Below are 20,231 nucleotides of genomic sequence, written 5' to 3' on the forward strand. Positions count from 1 at the left end.
TCCAGGACATTTCTTACTAAAGCAGAAGTTAAATCTCAGTGATTGACATTAAACATTCAGGTTAAAAAATGAAGCTGTCAGAATATTTTATTTTATCTCAATTTCACACTCTATTTACTGTAAACTTCATATCCCATGTTACATAACCAGGAATTCAGAATGAATAATGATTATCTAAAATAGTAGTTTTCATTTTCTTTTGAGAGAAATTTATAGCTTTGCTCATTTATTTATGAATAATGCACATATATGTTTTGCAGATGTATGTGTTGGCATTTTTTCCTACTTCTGATCTTACCGCTCACACACAGTGCTTTAAAGGACCGTACTTGATCTGACATCAAATTGAACTGTAGAATTTCTGAGTCAGCAGGGAGTTCAGAGACCACCTAGTTCAGAGTTCCTCCAACTTCATTTGCTAGCAAACCATTGTCATAATTTTTTCCATATTTGCATTACCCTTTATAATAATAATAAAAAATTTTAAATTAGTTTATATAACCAAAATACGTTTATTTTAGAAAGAAAATTTGAGTCATTACTATAAATGGAAAGCAGGAATCACTCGCCATAGGTAGACAGTAACAATAATCCTAATGTAAGTGAAATGATGTATTATGTTGGTTTATTAGCAGTAACAAGTGAACCACTGGTATACGATGGTGATAGTGGGGGAGGCTATGCTTATGTGGGGGTAGAGGACATGGAAAATTCTCTGTTCTATCCACTTTACTGTGAATCTAAAACTGCTCTTAAAAAATTAAGCCTGTTTAAAAAAATGAAAAAATAAGGCTATCAATAAATAGCAATTTTTATTTAACAAAATTTCACTAGGAGATTTGCACAGTAAGAAGTGCAGTGGAAGTCCTTAGGTGGAAGGAAAACACTACTGATTGGAACTTGGATACACAGAAACAAAGAACACCGCAAATAGTAAATAATTTTCAAGATGATAATTGTAACTCAGGCATGCTGATAAGTGCATTAATTTTTTAATGGTCAAAACACTCTAACAAGATTGTCACTTTTGTTTCAGATCCTTCCATTTTCTGCCTCTGAGACTGTCATATGACTATGATTATTAAGTTCAGCCCTAGATTTAAAAGGATGTTTATTACATCACTAGATGGTCAACACCGAAATCAGATTGATTATATTCTTTGCAGCCAAAGATGGAGAAGCTCTATACAGTCAACAAAAACAAGACCAGGAGCTGACTGTGGCTTGGATCAGGAACTCCTTATTGCCAAATTCAGACTGAAATTGAAGAAAGTAGGGAAAACCACTAGACCATTCAGGTATAACCTAAATCAAATCCCTTATGATTATACAGTGGAAGTGAGAAATAGATTTAAGGGACTAGATCTGATAGATAGAGTGCCTGATGAACTGTGGACTGAGGTTCGTGACATTGTACAGGAGACAGGGATCAAGAGCATCCCCATGGAAAAGAAATGCAAAAAAGCAAAATGGCTGTCTGAGGAGGCCTTACAAATAGCTGTGAAAAGAAGGGAAGCAAAAAGCAAAGGAGAAAAGGAAAGATATACTCATCTGAATGCAGAGTTCCAAACAACAGCAAGGAGAGATAAGAAAGACTTCATCAGCGATCAATGCAAAGAAATAGAGGAAAAAAACAGAATGGGAAAGACTAGAGATCTCTTCAAGAAAATTAGAGATACCAAGGGAACATTTCATGCAAAGATGGGCTCAATAAAGGCCAGAAATGGTATGGACTTAACAGAAGCAGAAGATATTCAGAAGAGGTGGCAAGAATACACAGAAGAACTGTACAAAAAAGATCTTCACGACCCAGATAATCATGATGGTGTGATCACTCACCTAGAGCCAGACATCCTGGAATGTGAAGTCAAGTGGGCCTTAGAAAGCATCACTACGAACAAAGCTAGTGGAGGTGATGGAATTCCAGTTGAGCTATTTCAAATCCTGAAAGATGATGCTGTGAAAGTGCTGCACTCAATATGCCAGCAAATTTGGAAAATGCAGCAGTGGCCACAGGACTGGAAAAGGTCAGTTTTCATTCCAATCCCAAAGAAAGGCAATGCCAAAGAATGCTCAAAGTACCGCACAATTGCATTCATTTCACACGCTAGTAAAGTAATGCTCAAAATTCTCCAAGCCGGGCTTCAGTAATACGTGAACCATGAACTTCCTGATGTTCACGCTGGTTTTAGAAAAGGCAGAGGAACCAGAGACCAAATTGCCAACATCCACTGGATCATCGAAAAAGCAAGAGAGTTCCAGAAAAACATCTATTTCCGCTTTATTGACTATGCCAAAACCTTTGACTGTGTGGATCACAATACACTGTGGAATATTCTGAAAGAGATGGGAATACCAGACCACCTGACCTGCCTCTTGAGAAATTTGTATACAGGTCAGGAAGCAACAGTTAGAACTGGACATGGAACAACAGACTGGTTCCAAATAGGAAAAGGAGTACATCAAGGCTGTATATTGTCACCTTGCTTATTTAACTTATATGCAGAGTACATCATGAGAAACGCTGGGCTGGAAGAAGCACAAGCTGGAATCAAGATTGCCGGGAGAAATATCAATAACCTCAGATATGCAGATGACATCACCATTATGGCAGAAAGAGGAACTAAAAAGCCTCTTGATGAAGGTGAAAGAGGAGAGTGAAAAAGTTGGCTTAAAACTCAACATTCAGAAAATGAAGATCATGGCCATCTGGTCCCATCACTTCATGGGAAATAGATGGGGAAAGAGTGGAAACAGTGTCAGACTTTATTTTCTTGGGCTCCAAAATCACTGCAGATGGTGACTGTAGCCATGAAATTAAAAGACGCTAACTCCTTGAAAGGAAAGTTATGACCAACCTACATAGCATATTGAAAAGCAGAGACATTACTTTGTCAACAAAGGTCCTTCTAGTCAAGGCTATGGTTTTTCCCGTGGTCATGTATGGATGTGAGAGTTGGACTGTGAAGAAAGGTGAGTGCCAAAGAATTGATGCTTTTGAACTGTGGTGTTAGAGAAGACTTTTGAGAGTCCCTTGGACTGCAAGGAGATCCAACCAGTCCGTTCTGAAGGAGATCAGCCCTGGGATTTCTTTGGAAGGAATGCTGCTAAAGCTGAAACTCCAGTACTTTGGCCACCTCATGAGAAGAGTTGACTCATTGGAAAAGACTCTGATGCTGGGAGGGATTGAGGGCAGGAGGAGAAGGGGATGACAGAGGATGAGATGGCTAGATGGCATCACTGACTCGATGGACGTGAGTCTGAGTGAACTCCAGGAGTTGGTGATGGACAGGGAGGCCTGGCGTGCTGCGATTCATGGGGTTGCAAAGAGTTGGACACGACTGAGCGACTGAACTGAACTGATTAAGTGCATTAATTTTTTAATGGTCAAAACACTCTAACAAGATTGTCACTTTTGTTTCAGATCCTTCCATTTTCTGCCTCTGAGATTGTCATATGATTATGATTATTAAGTTCAGCTCTAGATTTAAAAGGATGTTTATTATACTCAATCTAGGATTTCTAGGTGATTCATCCCGGGACAATTTTTGTCTGTCTAGAACACAATGATGTTAAAGATTCAGTTCAATTCAATTCTTCATATCATTGGCATCATTTCTCTCTTTTTTCACATTTTGTCTCAAATGCCAACATTCTATCTTAAGAAGCCACTCCCCCCAACTAGTTATTTTCTGTCACATTACTCTTCTTATTTTCCTCTCATCACACTCTACAGTAATCTTTTTCAAAAGGGTTTTTCCATGCACACTGTCTATTTCTCCCACTGGTGTGCAAGGTAGCCCTCTAGGCTGCTCTGTCCATGGGATTTCCCAGACAAGAATACTGGAGTGGGTAGCCATTTCCTTCTCCAGGGGATCTTCCCGACCCAGGGATTGAACCCAGGTCTCCGGCATTTCAGGCAGATGATTTACTGTTTGAGTCACCAGGGAAGCCCAAGAGCCATGGGTGCAGGCACGAAATCTTTATGTTCTCTTGTGCTTGCAGCTCCAGTGGCAATGTGTATCCCAGATGAGCATGCAAATATTTGTCAGGTGAAAATTTTTTTTTCTTGAAGCAAACATAATTGAATACACAATGTATTTCTAAAAAATTATATAAGGTGAGTGCAACATGTGAATGATCAAAATTTTCAGTTTGGTGTTTATACCTTGGTCTCCAATTATCAAAAAGTTAGATAACTGCTTTTCAATAATCTCAGAGAAGGTGGTTGAGTTAAGAACACATTGCTGTTCACCAATAGGATAATATTTTCCCAGAAATCAAGAACTGGGCTATCCTAAATCACTTAAGCTCTTTAAAATTGATTTAATTCGGTATGTGGACAAATGAGATGGCCTGAAATACAATAGTAGCAGTAGTGGTGTTAGTTGCCCAGTCGTGTCTGACTCTTTGCGACCCCATGGACTGTGGCCCACCAGGCTCCTCCGTCCATGGAATTGTCCAGGCAAGAATGCTGGAGTGGATTGCCATTCCCTTCTCCAGAGGATCTTCCCAATCCAGGGAAAGAACCTGGGTCTCCTGCATTGCAGGCAGATTCCTTACTGTCTGAGCTACAGTATTTCTATTTGGGTCTGATGGCCATGATGAATTCTGGTTTTACATAACAAAAAAGTAAGAATGTGATTTTTATTTCATTATGTTGAGCTTTTACGAAGCTTTTAGTACGAATTATGAGAATGTCCCTCAGAGAATAGCCTAATAATATCTTCAGGACATGACACCTCCCCACTTCCAAACAATCTAATGTGTGCCTATGTCATCTCCCTCCCTCTTGTGTATAAGTGGGTAGGAAGTCTTTCACAGGGAATTGAGCTCCATAGTCAGGTATTTTGACACATCAAATCTCCTGATAACAACCCTGAACTTAGAAAATGTGATCTAAGTATGACTAATTTCCCTCTTGCAAATCCTGAGAATTCTCTGGTTTTAATAAAATTCTCACACTGTTTATAACAAGTTTCTCTTGGGAAAAAGATCTTCTGGAATAAAAGCAACCATATACCTTAAGCCCAAACAACAACTATAGAGTAAACATTTATTGAGTGTTTGTAATAGACTAGGTGCTGAGTTAAGAGCCTGGCTACATTTCTTTATGTAAACCTTAAGAATCTTCTGATGATTACTGCCTACAGGTGAGACAGAGTGCCTGAAGAATGATGGATGGAGGTTCGTAACATTGTACAGGAGGCAATGATCAAAACGATCCCCAAGAAAGAGAAATGCAAAAAGGAAAAATGGTTGTCTGAGGAGGCCTAACAAATAGTTGAGAAAAGAAGAGAAGCAAAGGCAAATGAGAAAAGGAAAGATATACCCATCTGAATGCAGAGTTCCAAAGAATAGCAAAGAGAAATGAGAAAGAATTCCTAACTGATCAATGCAAAGAAATAGAGGAAAACAACAGAGTGGGAAAGATTAAAGATCTCTTTAAGGAAATTAGAGATACCAAGGGAACATTTCATGCCAAGATGGCACAATAAAGGACAGAAATGGTATGGACCTAACAGAAGCAGAAGATATTAAGAAGAGGTGGCAAGAATACACAGAAGAACTGCACAGAAAAGATCTTCATGACCCAGATAACCACAAAGGTGTGATCACTCACCTAGAGCCAGACATCCTGGAGTGAGAAGGCAAGGGGGCCTTAGGAAGCACCACTATGAACATAGCTAGTGGAGGTGATGGAATTACAGCTGAGCTATTTCAAATCCTGAAAGATGATGCTGTGAAAGTGCTGCACTCAATATGCCAGCAAATTTGGAAAATCCAGGTGACAGAACTGGAAAAGGTCAGTTTTCATTCCAATCCTAAAGAAAGGCAATGCCAAAGAATGTTCAAACTACTGCCCAATTGCACTTATCTCACACACTAGCAAAGTAATGCTCAAAATTCTCCAAGTTAGGCTTCAACAGTACATGAACTGTGAACTTCTAGATGTTCAAGCTGGATTTAGAAAAAGCAGAAGAACCAGAGATCAAATTGCCAACATCCACTGGATCATAGAAAAAGCAGAGAATTCCAGAAAAACATCTATTTCTGCTTCATTGACTATGCCAAAGTCTTTGACTGTGTGGATCACAATACACTGTGGAAAATTCTTAGAGTTGGGAATACCAGACCACCTTTCCTGCCTCCTGAGAAACCTGTTTGCAAGTCAAGAAGCAACAGAACCAGACATGGAACAACAGACTGGTTCCAAATAGGAAAAGGAGTTCGTTAAGGCTGTATATTGTCACCCTGCTTATTTAATTTATATGCAGGGTACATCATGAGAAATGCTGGGCTGGATGCAGCACAAGCTGGAATTAAGATTGCCAGGAGAAATATCAATAACCTCAGATATGCAGATGATACCACCCTTATGGCAGAAAGTGAAGAAGAACTAAAGAGCTTCTTCATGAAGGTGAAAGAACAGAGTGAAAAAGCTGGCTCAAAACTCAACATTCAAGAAACAAAGATTATGGCATCCAGTCCCCTCAGTTCCTGGGGAAAAGATGGGGAAACAATGGAAACAGTGACAGGCTTTATTTTCTTGGGCTCCAAAATCACTGCAGATTGGTGACTGCAGCCATGAAATTAAAAGATGCTTGCTTCTTGGAAGAAAAGCTATGACAAACCTAGATAGTGTATTAAAAATCAGAGACATTGCCAAGAAAGGTCTGTATAAAAGCTATAGTTTTTCCAGTAGTTATGTGTGGATGTGAGAGTTGGAACATAAAGGAAGCTGAGTGCCGAAGAATTGATGCTTTTGAACTGCAGTGTTGGAGAAGACTCTTGAGAGTCCCTTGAACTGCAAGGAGATCCAACCAGTCCATTCTAAAGGAGATCAGCCCTGGGTGTTCTTTGGAAGGAATGATGCTAAAGTTGAAGCTCCAATACTTTGGCCACCTGATGCGAAGAGCCAACTCATTAGAAAAGTCCCTGATGATGGGAAAGACTGAAGGCAGGAGGAGAAGAGGATGACAGAGAATGAGATGGTTTGACTGTATCATCAACTCAATGGACATGAGTTTGTGCAAGCTCCAGGAGCTGGGGAAGGACAGGGAAACCTGCTGCAGTCCAGGAGGTTGCAAAGAGTCTGACACGACTGAGTGACTGAACAACAGCAGGTGAGTAAGGTCTTTCCTGGTGCCTGAGTGGTGAAGAACTTGTTTGCCAGTGAAGGAGACATGGTTTGATCCCTAGGTTGGGAAGATCCACTGGAGAAGGAAATGGCAACCCATTCCAGTATTTCTGCTGGAAAATCCTAGGGACAGATTTGCCTGGTGGGCTATCATGCCCCTTGCACTGAAAGCACTTGGCCTGTGGTCTAACCCCTGGACCACAAGGGAAGTTCCTACAATTCTTTATATTGTGCCAAAAAGAAAAATATATTAAATGCTTAGTCTGGATGCTTTGAGAAAAGATTTAGCTCTCGAATTTTGAAGGCTGATGATTCTACCAAGTTTTTTTTCTCTTTCAGTGTTGGAAAATTGAATCAGGAATCCACATTATGAGATAATATGTGTTTGGGTCATTTATTGGGAACACAAACTAATTCAGTTGGAAGTTTTATTCATGCCTATTTCCCAACCTTTTGGAATGTTCTTAGGTTGTACCTATTTTGAGTATCATTTGTGACATTTAACTCAAAATTGTAGAATGCATGGTATCTAATTTCAGTGACCGCCACTATTAGATTTGAGCCTACAAGTATGAACCTTGTTGAACTATTGGTTCAAGAATGCTCCCTAGCTAGATGATCTTCTTTTACTAAGAATCTCAGCTGGAGTTTTCAAGTCAAACCCGGAATCCAAAACAAGTCTTTAATCACAATTAATACCTTGTCATGCATCATATTTCCTGGAGGTGGTAAACACTATGGTAAGATATGGTACTTCTGTAAGATTTTGACAAGTATTGTCGGAGAATTACAATATGTAAGAACTTGTCTTCTTAGTCAGTTCATGTTCTTTTGCTTGTACGTTTTCATGCCTTTGTCCCCTGCATTCTTCTAGGATTTAATCCAACTGGAAAGCTAAACTTTTAGCACTAAGTAGCTAAGAAAGTGCAACTGGAGCACCCACTGCCCATAACTTGTAAAGATGCTTTATAATGATCGTTTGTACCTGAAGATGGATCCATTTGGGGGATTTCTCATTCTTGGTGGGGGTGTGGATGTCCTAGGGATTTTCCAGAGCTGACAAAATTTGAAGAAGCCTATGTTCAACTGGTTAATTGCAGCTAAACACTTAAAAATCATAAGCTCTCTGAATGATAGATGTGTATCTCTGAAAAGATAATGCAAGCTATTTCTCAACTTATGTTTCCCAAAGCCAGTAGATTAATTTTTGTCTCTGTTTATTTCTGTAGCTTAGAAAAAAACTTAAAGTATATATCAAATTTTTAAATGCTACAGTGGTTTCATATTCAAGAATCTTATGAATTTGCTACAGAAAATGGGAGTTGTAAAAGGAACTGATATTTCTTTAAGCTGCCTGAGAGAAATAATTACCTTCTCTCAAATTCAAAATGCACTGTCACCTGCATTATGATTTTCTGGAAAAAGAACTATTGAAATAACAATATCCCAGTGTTTATTTCTGCACTTATCCTACCATGATTATGTTGAAGTTTAGTCACTAAGTCGTGTCTGATTCTCTTGCAACCCCATGGTCTGTAGCCTGCCAGGCTTCTCTGACCATGGAATTTTCCAGGCACAAAAACTGGAATGAGCTGCCATTTCCTTCTCCAGGGAATCTTTCCCACCCAGGGATCAAACTGTGTCTCATGGGTTGGCAGGTATTTTTTACCACTTGCACGGAAGCCTGTATTATACTATGAATCTAAAGAGTCAGCACTGTGGGACATGGTGTCCTTGCAAAGATCTTTAGGGTAAGACAAGAAAGAAAAACTTGAGAGAACCTGGGGGAAAATTACACCAAAATATTTAATGTCAGATTCCAATATTAAAACTTATTTAAATTTAGCTTTTTTTTCAAGTGATCAAGTTGATGTGTTTTCTTTTTTGCTTGAAAGTTGCCATGAATTAATTTCAAAAGGTAGCTTACTATGGGAGATTAATTTTAATGGGGAGAATGATATCGCATTTCTTTTATTATACACAGAAACCTAATTTGTTTTAGGAATTAAAAAAAATTTACTTCTGCCTTTCTATTATATGTATGCTAAGTCACTTCGTGTCTGACTCTTTGCCACCCTCTGGACTGTAGCTCGCTAGGCTCCTCTGTCCACAGGCATGCACATGTCTCCAGGCATGAATACTGGCGTGTGTTGCCATGCCTCCTCCAGGGGATCTTCCCAACGCAGGGTCTGAACCCATATTTCTTATGTCTCCTGCATTGGCAGGAGGGTTCTTTACCACTAGCACCACCTGGGAAAGTGTATATTAACTCAGGGAGGCCAATGACTATCTCAGGAATTCAGTTCCTGCACCAGTAAGTTCCTAAGATTTAGAATAAATAGTGATTAAGGTGCAAAGTGCAGTCCCATGAACCTTCGTTCGTCTAAGAGATCACTCACTCACCTGGGGTTCCGGCAGGCACTCAGGGCAGCGTCTTCACCCTTCCCTGACTCTGGGACCTTTTCTTCTTCCAAACACCTTTCTTTTTCCTCTAGGGGGCTGTGTTCGGAAATAACGTGTTCAGGTTCTCCCACACATTCTTCTCTCTGATCTGTTTCGATCTGGATTAAAGGCACTTCCCTTGAGCAAAGTGATCGCCGGGTGTGGCTTAGAGGGACCGCATGGTGGCATGAGGGAGTTTCCTTTTTAAAATCTAAACTGCTGTGACTTGTAAAAGGAGCAGCTTTGCTTGGGGACGACCCTGGGAGATGGCTGCTTTCTGTGATTGAGTTTTTCCTCGGATAATCCACAGACTCCTGCACAAGCAGAGCTGGTCCACTTTGCACCCTGCCCGAAGCTAATCTGCCCGCACACTTTTCCACTTGCAAGGAGGGGCCCCCTGAAGGAGGTTCAGCATCAGCCGCGCCGGCATCATCCACTATAATTTTGTTCTTCCGCATGAGAGCCTCGATTGAGTTTGCCCACGTCTCGTGAATTAACATGTTTGTGATGTGGTCAGCCCCGCCTCTGCTATACAGGCAAGAGTCAGATTTGCAGAGACCCGAGGAGGAAGCGCCGCCGACTGGCTGGACGCTGAGGAAGTCTTGCTGGCTGTGTTGAGAAAAGCCGTCTAAGGAGTTAGCTTTGATGGGCACGTTCACCGTGAGCCTGGCGCCCGGAGATCTGCCGTCGGGCACAGACGACTGTCTGTAGTACAAGGGGGACCGCAGAGAAGGCGAGAGCAAGCCAGTGGTCCAGTCCTGGCTGCCTTGCCTGGAGGAGGGGCCGTCTTTGCCCTCTCGTTCAATGTCCCTCAGCATGTACCTGTAGAACTCCTCGGTGATGCTTTCGGTGCTGGACTGCTTCGAGGGACAGCTTGGCTTCACACTCAGATGGTCGTTTTTCCGGCAGGCCTGTTGCACAGCTGAGTTCAAGATGCTGCTGGCATTCTTGCCTGCGTAGTAATCCAGCAGTAACTCGAAGCCTCTTCCTTCATTTTCCATCTGGTTCACCATGAACCTGGAAAACTCATCGGTGATGCTCTCACAGCTCGACTGCTTAGAGACGGAGCTGGCCCGGCTAACTGGCTGACTCAGGGTACTCATTAAACCCAGGCTGTTCACATAGGCCCGGGTGTTAGAGTCCTCCTCTGGAATGCTCTCGCAGCTGGAGGCCTTCAGGCGGTTCCACCTGTCCCCACCCAGTAACCGACTCCGGGGGTAGCCCTGTGCTTGCCACACACCGTCCACCAAGGAGAACTCTGTGAGGTTCATGATCTTGGCTGCCACTTCGTTTGCAAAAATACTGACAGAGTCTGGGATGTCCTCGAGGTTCATGGACTCGTCCACCACCCTGTTCATCAGCTTCTCTTTCAGCTCCGGGTGCTCATCGGTTTTCCTCTTGATCTCGCTGAGTCGCGGGGGCTTGTGTTTCCTCACAGTGGCCCCGCTGGCCTGGCTCTCTTTCTTCTTCTTCAAGGATCGGCAGGAGATGTTGGGGGTAACCAGAAACTCATTCCCTCTTTTCCATGCACAGAACCAGGGTTGTTTTCCATTGGAGTTGTCAAGGCAAATCGCTGCGATTTCCGTTGCCATGGAGACGATCGTCTCTGCTAATTCTTCTGCGAAGTCTGCAATGCAGTATATGTCTGGGTCTTTTTCTGGTAGCGTGGATTGAGCAGGAAGCAGCAAATCATCCCCCAACAAAGACGGGCAAACTTGAAGTTCACTGTTCAGAGGCAAGGCACCATTGTACTTTTCTTGAGCATTTGCAATGATGCTGTCCTCAGTGTCCTGAGAGATGATGCTGTACTTGCCAACTGTTGGTGTCATTTCTTCCTCTGGAGGGGCTCTGCATTCATTCTCATTATCACTGGGTGGTGCAGGAGGGTTTTTCATATCCTCCACCACCGATCCTTTCAGATATATTTCCTTGGGTGGTGTTTTAGCAGACATGCTGGTACTGCAGGATAATTCAGATTGCAGTGTGGGGATCTGGGAAAGACCTGACTCTGCTGGACCCTTGCTATCTTGCTTCGGATGTCCAGCACCTACAAGATCATTGATAACAGGACTGCTGATATGCAGGTTGCTAAGTGGATGGCAATTGGAGTATTCAGCGGCTTTTGTCCATGCTGGACAAATGGCTTGATCAGTTGGCTGGAAGTCTGGTTCAGTTTCCCTCCATCTGATGGTCTCCTTAGAAAGGACAGGGGGACATCCCCCAAGCTGTACAAGGTGGCTCATCTTCTCGAACGTGAAGCGTATCACATTGAAGAGCAGCTGATTTACACTTTCCATTAAGGATTCCAGGGTTTCAGATGAGTCCCTGTCATCATTGGGGTCTATCATTTTATTTTTCTGGTGAATTTCATCAATGGAATGCTTCAGGATAACATTAGACAGGGTCTGTGCCAGTTCATTCCCAAGGGTGTTTTCTGGGCACAAGGTCTGAGGCTTTGAAACAGCTTCTACGATCCTCCTATTCACTGACTCCATGAGGTCTCCAATGCTGCTGTAGGCATTAGGTCTTGTTAAGACCAAGGCAACCTCCTTGAGCAAGGCCTCTGCAATGGCTTCATTCCCCAGCTCCATGCTCTTTTCTGCCACTAAACCACAAAGTGGGGGGATGGCTGCAGGGGCCTCAACTTCAGACAGGAAGCCACTGGAAGCCACCGGGCACTTCACCTCTCCTGTTTCTCCCAGGCCACAGACAGCAACAGCACTGGCCACCTGAGTCATGCCACATAAAGCAGACGGAAACGAGTATTCACTGAGGGAGGGATCCTTGAGTACTTGAGAGGCCTGAGTTTGTCCTGGCTCATCACCTCCCAGTGGATGGTGTGAAACCAGAGGTTCTTGCTCCATTTTGAATCTTTCTGTGGCTTGTGGACTGGAAATGGTCCCAATAACAGTGGCTGCACAAGCTAATGCTACTTCTAGAGGACTCTGGGGGCGTCTTCTGGAGTTCTCTCCAGAGGGGACACCTGAAGTTTCACTGGAGACTTCTGTCTCGGGCCACGAGGAGATGCCTGGCTCAGGGCCAGCATCACTGCCTTCTGGACTCTGGACAATGACGATTTTGGGGGGCTCGTTCCATGACTGAGGTACCACGATATCTTTTGTGGAAGAGCCACTGGGAAGCAGAACACTTCCTACAGAAACACTGACTGCAGATTCCTGGGGGAGGGCAGGCTGAGACTTACAGAGTCGAAGAAATGCATCTTGCATCACAGATTCCGCTAAATTCGTGGCATACTCGCCTGTTGTGGCTTCTCCATCTTGTAAGGGAAGAAGAGAGCTTGTGCGGTCTTCACGGTCTCCTGGGTCTAAATTGCTGTCACGCTCAGAGAAAGTCCCACATGCAGAAAGTCCATCCCTCTTAACCATCTTTGAGAAATAAGCATTGCCTGGACTACATAGCGCCTGTGAGTTTTCCTCTTGACTTTTACACTTTTCTGAAGAATAATCCTTTGTGGTTGACCGCTCATTCCCCACAGCTTCACCTTTCCACTTTGATATCTTGGCTGAAGGATCTAGACTCTGCAGACTTGTATATTCTGCCACTCTTCCCAGAGATCCTTCTGTTTTAACCAGTGGTGGATGATATTTGCTAACATACTTGTCTTCCAATGTATAAAGTAATTTTTCCTTGCTGTAATTCCATTCCTCCTTAGTGGCTTCCTTTGGCTTTTTATTTTCCAAGATACTGGTTGAGACATTTATATTTTCATAACCTGGTAAAGAGAAAATGATACTACTTATTTATTGTATTTAAGTAAAAATATTATTTTTTCACTTTTGATCATCTGCTTTTATTCTGTTTTTTTGCAATTCTGAGTCCTTTTTTTTTTTTATTGGAGTACAGTTGATTTACATTGTTTTGTTGGTTTTAAGTATGCAGAAAAGTGAATCAATTATATATATATATATATATATATATATATATATATATATATATATAAATATAAATATATATATATAAACACACACCCGGTCATTTTTAGATTTTTTTCCCATGTAGGTCGTCACAAAGTATTGAATACAGTTCCCTGCACTATACAATAGGTTCTTATTAGTTATCTATTTTATATACAGTAGTATGTATATGGGGCTTCCCGGGTGGCTCAGCTGGTAGAGAATTCGCCTGCAATGCAGGAGACCCTGGTTCAATTCCTGAGTTGGGAAGTTCCCCTGGAGAAGGGAGAAGCCACCCACTCCAGCATTTTTGAGCCTCCCTGGTGACTCAGATGGTAAAGAACCCAACCACAATGCGGGAGACCTAGGTTCAATCCCTGGATTGGGAAGATCCTCTGGAGGAGGGCATGGAAACCTACTTCAGTGTTCTTCCCTAGAGAATCCCAAGGACAGAGGAGTCTGGTTGGCTACAGCTCATGGGTTTGCAAAGAGTTGGACACGACTGAGCGACTACGTCCAGCACAGCACACTGCGTATATGTCACTCCCAATCTCCCAGCCCGCCCCCCGCCCCTGACCATTTCCACCTGGTAATCATGAGTCTGTTTTCAACATCTGTGACTCTATTTCTGTTTTATAAATAAGTTCATTTGTACTATTTTTTTAGATAAAGAAGGACAAACAAAACCCAAAGTTAGTAGAAGGAAAGAAATCATAAAGATCAGAGCAGATATAAATGGAACAGAGACAAAAACAAACATAAAAAGCCATAATTCGAGAAGTTACATGCACCATTACTTTTTAGATAGCAGGTTCACATGAGTCTAAAATAATCTTTATTTCCAAAAATGCCTTAAAGGATCAGTTATCTTTTTTATCTGTTTTTTGAAAATAGTATTTTGAATATTTCTTCAAGAAATATGAATCTGCAAAAGCTTTTGAGTTTCATTGTGAACTGCCCTCAATAGAATGGCTTTCAGTGTGGAGTACAGATGCCAGTGCTAGACTGGAAGAGGGCATCTGGGAGCTGAGGGCTGGTCACTGTGCTTTGGCGAGAAAGTAACCAAGACAACTGTGTCTTGCAGCTGCCCAGTGGATACAGAGGGAGAAGGCAGGATATGCAGGATATCGTGGGCCTTGTTGAGAGAGTTTCTCTCGTGCCCCAAGGACAGTGAGAACAGAATCTGGAGTATCCCTTCCTCTTTGGGGAAGAGTAACTCATTGTTCACTGAGCTCTATTAATGAGTCAAAAGAAAGAATTAATAAACACACGCTAAGCACTTTTCTGGAGAAGGCAATGGCAACCCACTCCAGTACTCTTGCCTGGAAAATCCCATGGATGGAGGAAGCTGATGGGCTGCCGTCTATGGGATCGCACAGAGTCGGACACGAATGAAGCAACTTAGCAGCAGCAGCAGCAAGAACTTTTCTGGGTTACTTGCTCCTGCCCTGGAGAAATAATCATGCTGGCTCAGTCATGTCCGAGTGACCCCATGGACTGCAGCCTGTCAGGCTCCTCTGTCCATGGGATTTCCCAGGCAAGAATACTGGACTGGGTTGCCATTTCCTTCTCCAGGGGATCTTTCTAACCCAGGGATCTAACACGGGTCTCCTGTGGCTCCTGCATAGATAGGCAGATTCTTTACCAGTGAGCCACCTGGAAAGCCCAGAAATGTAATAAATATATATTTTAAATGGCTAAATATAATACATATAATAGTTCTGGAGACACTGTTATACTCCCAAATTATGGATAAGGAAACTGGAGCTCAGAAAGACTTAGATCACTGGCCCCAGCTTTCACAGCCTCAAAGAGGCAGCGCTCGGATTCAGGCCAATCTCACTCAGCCTCAGCTAACAGATGGCTTTAATGGAAATCTTAGGGAAATTAACTTTCCTCCAAGTGATAGTCTCCATCTCTTGGCAGGCAGGAAGATTTTGTTTTAAAACAGAGATTTCCTTCAGCATCCCTAAGGCATCTTTATGGAGAATGGGGCCATCTAACCATTAAATCTGTTAAAGTGCCTCCGTCAGCATCCTCACTAGTGTTTTCTTATTCTCTCTCCCTCCTGAAACTTCTTACATGAAGATTGTGATGCGTCAGCCAAACTGATGTGGCCTGAAACTTTTCTGAAATGTAACCAAGACATTTTTATAGGGTGACTAATTTCAGGATGCACATTCATTTTACAGGAAAGTTCTCACCGTTCCTATACTCTTCCACTTCACTTTCCTCCTCCAAGTGCTCGGATGCGGTGAGAAAGTCTTCTTCAATTGAAGACAAGGAGCAGTTCGTGTCATCCTCCACTTTCAAGATGTTTGTTTCAAGGTGGAGCTGCCGCTCCTGTACCAGTTCCAGACCAATCAAAAATTTGTTGATTTCAAAGATGATGCAATTGGTACTGTTTGGTCTGTTCCCTCTTGCACACTGGACCAAGCAGACATCTGACATCCAAGGACACTGCAAGTAGAGAGAGAATAAGGCATTTGTTAAAAACAACAACAACAAAAAAATACTACAGAGATTCTTGGGGGATGCTAGTGGTAAAGGATCCACCTGCCAATGCATGAGATGTAAGAGATGCGAGTTTGATCCCTGGGTCAGGAAGATCCTCTGGAGAAAGAAATGGCAACCCACTCCGTGTTCTTGCCTGGAGAATCCCATGGACAGAGAAGCCTGGTGGGCTACAGTCTGTGGGGTCACAAAGAGTCCGACACAACAGCACACACACACACAAGAGAAAATATAAAATCCGACCTTTCTTCTATTAGTCTCTCCCATTAGAAGGAATGGTGACCTTTAAAATACTTGGAATATCTTCAGGGCCTATATTGATGAACTGCTTGAAAAAATTCAAATGGTGCTTTGGAACACAGGGTATATAGGTGAGAAGTTGACTAGTTGTATGGCATATTTTTGTTCTCTCCTGTCTAGGTGAAAATTTCACTAGGCAAAGTTTAGCAGGCACAGAAGACCTCATTCAAAGCTTTTAAAATAAGAGGAGGAGGCCAGAACTGAGTTGGATTACAACTCCACTGAAACAAAAAAAAGGCAATAGGGTTTTGAAGAGCTGGTACAGGAGGACTGAAGTCCAACTGTGTTTGCTTAGGAAAAGGAAACTTCTTGTATCTTCTTGGCTGGAGGTAGTTTTGTAAATTGGAGCAAAGTGCCTGCAGAAGTTAGGCTCCCATTCTTCCAAAGACATAGGGACACTAACTTCTTTGATGACATTTCCAGGAGATGGGTCCAAGGTCCTTGAGAAAGACATTCTTGGGTTGTACAGTGTCAAAAGGCTTTTAAAATGATTTATATCTCAATGGGGCAGAGAAGCAATTTATAAAAATAAGTTCTCTAAAATCAATATTCTAAAAAAAGGGAAGTTTGGGGCCTGGAGTTAGGAATAAGGCTGTCTAAAATTTAATAAAGCCTAGGGGAAAGTTAAGGCTGTCTTGGGTGCTCCTTTTGATTAAATGATTCCCAAGTTCTCAGACCAATAGTTTTTCTGCCTTTCTGATGTTCAGTACAACCTCTCTGTTAGTATTTCACACAGACGGAAAGTGTTCTATCAACTATGGTTATATTTTATAATTTGTAGTGTTTATTTGAACAAGCAGCCAAAATGAGATGTAAAAAGATCCACTGAAAGTGATCAAATTCTCTCTAAAGGACAGGTTTATGGGGCCAGCAGTGAGGGAGACAGATCACTGGAGAGTGTCGCACGGAGACCTGCTGATTCTCCTCAGTTCCAAGGCTACAGACTGCCCCGCTATTCTCCACTGCATATTTTCACCATTCATAGTGTCGTTCATTAGAACAACAGTAAAGTCTCAGTTGCCCTTGGCACAGATTACTAGTAAGTTACACATATGACTTGTGCATTGGGTTTTCATCTTTGTAAGAGGAACAATATGCTGATTTCTAGCAATTTTTAAGAGAAAATTATTTGCATGGAAACAACAGTGGGCAAAGGGAAGATAAATAAATTTATCTCAAGATGGAATTTAAAATGCTTGGGAATATTTTATGTCTACATGTTCCTCTTATAAAAAGAGATTATTTAAAACACATGCTTATCTGTGGTTGGAGGTAATTAGGTCTCATCCTAGTTAACTTGCCATTTTGAAATGCTTGAGTTTGAATGTAGATATCTGAATGTATTATATATATGTATGTACATAAGTATATATGTGTGTGTGTGTGAGTGGTGAGGATGCATACATGCAGAAGAACACATACACATAGATATTCATATTGTATCTCTGAAAGTAGTATATCTTTGTGTGTAAATATCATTTATCAATCTCTTTGTATACTATATATAATTAGAGTAACTCTAAGACAGATGATTATAAAATGAAAAATTCAATCATTCTCTGAGTACAGGGGTCCCTAGGAGGCTCAGAAATAAGATTTATCTATGTCCTTAAGTGACTGGGTCTTTTCCCAAGGAAGGTGGCCTTGCTTTTCAAAGTGTGGTTTGTGTACTACCAGCCTCAGCATCACATGGGAGCCTGATAGAAATATATAATCTCAGACTCCACCCAGGTCTACCACATTAGAATCTACATTTTCAAGAAAACTTTTGGTGATTCCTACATGCATTAACTTTTGAGAAGTACTGGTCTATAGATTCTGTGAAATTCACAAAGAATCTGTGATTCCCCCAAATGGTGAGGACCCACTGCTCTAGAGTAATGGTGGCTGACTTTATTACTTTTCTTTCCACTGAATTCAGAAGTAAGACAATAAAGTGAAATTTGCCAGATATTTTCTGAGTGCCTATTATATGCAAGATATGTTGGGAAGTACAAGTTCTGTTCAGTTCAGTTGCTTGGTCTTGTCTCATTCTTTGTGACCCCATGGACTGCAGCACACCAGGCTTCCCTGTCCATCACAAACTCCCAGAGCTTGCTCAAACTCATTCCCATAGACTTGGTGATGCCATCCAACCATCTCATCCTCTGTCATCCCCTTCTCCTCCCACCTTCAATCTTTCCCAGCATCAGGGTTTTTTCCAGTGAGTTGGCTCTTTGCATCAGGTAGCTGAAGTATTCAACTTCAGTATCAGTCCTTCCAATGAATATTCAGGACTGATTTCCTTTAGGACTGACTGGTTTGATCTCCTTGCAGTCCAAGGGACTTTCAAGAGTCTTCTCCAACACCCCAGTTCAAAAGCATCAATTCTTCAACTCTCAGCTTTCTTTATGGTCCAACTTTCATATCCATACATGACTACTGAAAAAACCATAACTTTGACTAGATGGACCTTTGTCGGCAAAGTAATGTCTCTGCTTTTTAATATGCTGTCTAGGTTTGTTATAGATTTTCTTCTATGAAATGGAGGTACAAACATGAATCAAATAATTACTCTAGGGAATACGGCACGATATATTCCCAGTAGATCACATAGGAATAAAAATCATAACAAAGTTGAACCATATGAAATTGTCACATATACAGATTAAATGATTGGTTATTTTATATCATTTAGACTAAATATAAATAACATAAGGTGAAATGGGACAGAAATCAAAAGGAATGTTAACAAAGTAATATAAGCAGTTAAGTCATACTTCAAGACAGACTTAGGGAAAGGATGTTACTAAACATGCGATGTTACACAGATGTGGTACCCTTAGGAAGAAACTCTATTTTGTTTACAATCTTCTTGAAAGTAAATAAACATCCTGGGCGTCTTAGGTACATGATGGCAAACAGAAGAGGCTGGAAAATAATGGGAGATACACCAAGGGGAAAAGGGCTATGGGTGGGAGGAATTGGGAGATTGGGATTGACGCATATACGCTACTGATACTATGTATAAAATAGATTACTAAGAAGATACGCTGAATAGCACAGGGAACTCTATTCAATGCACTGTGGTGACCTAAATGGAAAGGAAATCCAAAAGAGAGGGGATACAGGTATTAACATTTGTATGGCTGATTCATTTTGCTGTACAGTAGAAACTAATACAGCAGGGTAAAGAAACTATACTCCAATAAAAATTAATTAAAAATAGTGGCAGATATTAGTATATGACAGTCTATTGGGTGCTTTGTATACCTTATTGCCTCTAATGTTAACCATTTTCTACAAGGTTGCTGGTGCTACTGCCCCATTACAGATAGAGGCACAGAAAGGCCAATTCTTTTTATACAAATTTTTTATTGGAGTACAGTTGCTTTACAGTGTTGTGTTAGTTTCTGCTGTACAGCCAAGTGAGTCAAGTTATGCATACATATATCCCCTCTGTTTTGGATTTCCTGCCCATTTAGGTCGCCACGGAGACCTGAGTAGAGTTCTCATTAGTTATCGATTTTATGCATAGCATCGATTGTGTATATGTGTCAATCTCTGTCTCTCCATTCATCCACGTCACAGAAATATAAAGGGGAAGAACCACCACTGCAGTTCAGGTCTGCTGGACTCCATTTCCTGTGTTTTTTCCAACTCTCCTCATGGAGAGTTTAATTAGAAATCATAACTAATAGGTCTGGTGCAGAAACCACTCTTAAAACTCTGGTTTGAAAAAATACATTTGGTTATTGTGGCTTTGCCTAATATAAATAGCACGTAGGTCCACTTCCATATTCTCTTTTCACACAATTATTTTTCTCACTAAAGAAATGTGTTATTAGATTGGGAATGATCTTGTTCTAGTCTTGAGGAGCAAATTGTAATGGGCTGTATGTAGATTTTCACTGAGCATCTGAAGTATGGAAAGAAATAGT

General features: G+C 41.5%; 1 protein-coding gene across 3 annotated transcripts in view; it reads right to left on the bottom strand.

The window, feature by feature from the left end:
• Nucleotides 1-20,231, bottom strand: part of SPHKAP (SPHK1 interactor, AKAP domain containing) — a 191,889-nt gene that overhangs the window by 22,537 nt on the left and 149,121 nt on the right. For all 3 annotated transcript variants that reach the window (XM_027515334.1, XM_027515326.1, XM_027515318.1), the window contains exons 6-7: nucleotides 15,702-15,957; nucleotides 9,545-13,316 (exon numbers count right to left, since the gene is read on the bottom strand). In XM_027515334.1, the coding sequence (XP_027371135.1) occupies nucleotides 9,545-13,316; nucleotides 15,702-15,957 (4,028 nt within the window). The remainder of the gene's footprint in view (nucleotides 1-9,544; nucleotides 13,317-15,701; nucleotides 15,958-20,231) is intronic.

Source organism: Bos indicus x Bos taurus, chromosome 2 (genome assembly GCF_003369695.1).
Source record: "Bos indicus x Bos taurus breed Angus x Brahman F1 hybrid chromosome 2, Bos_hybrid_MaternalHap_v2.0, whole genome shotgun sequence".
NCBI lineage: Eukaryota > Metazoa > Chordata > Mammalia > Artiodactyla > Bovidae > Bos > Bos indicus x Bos taurus.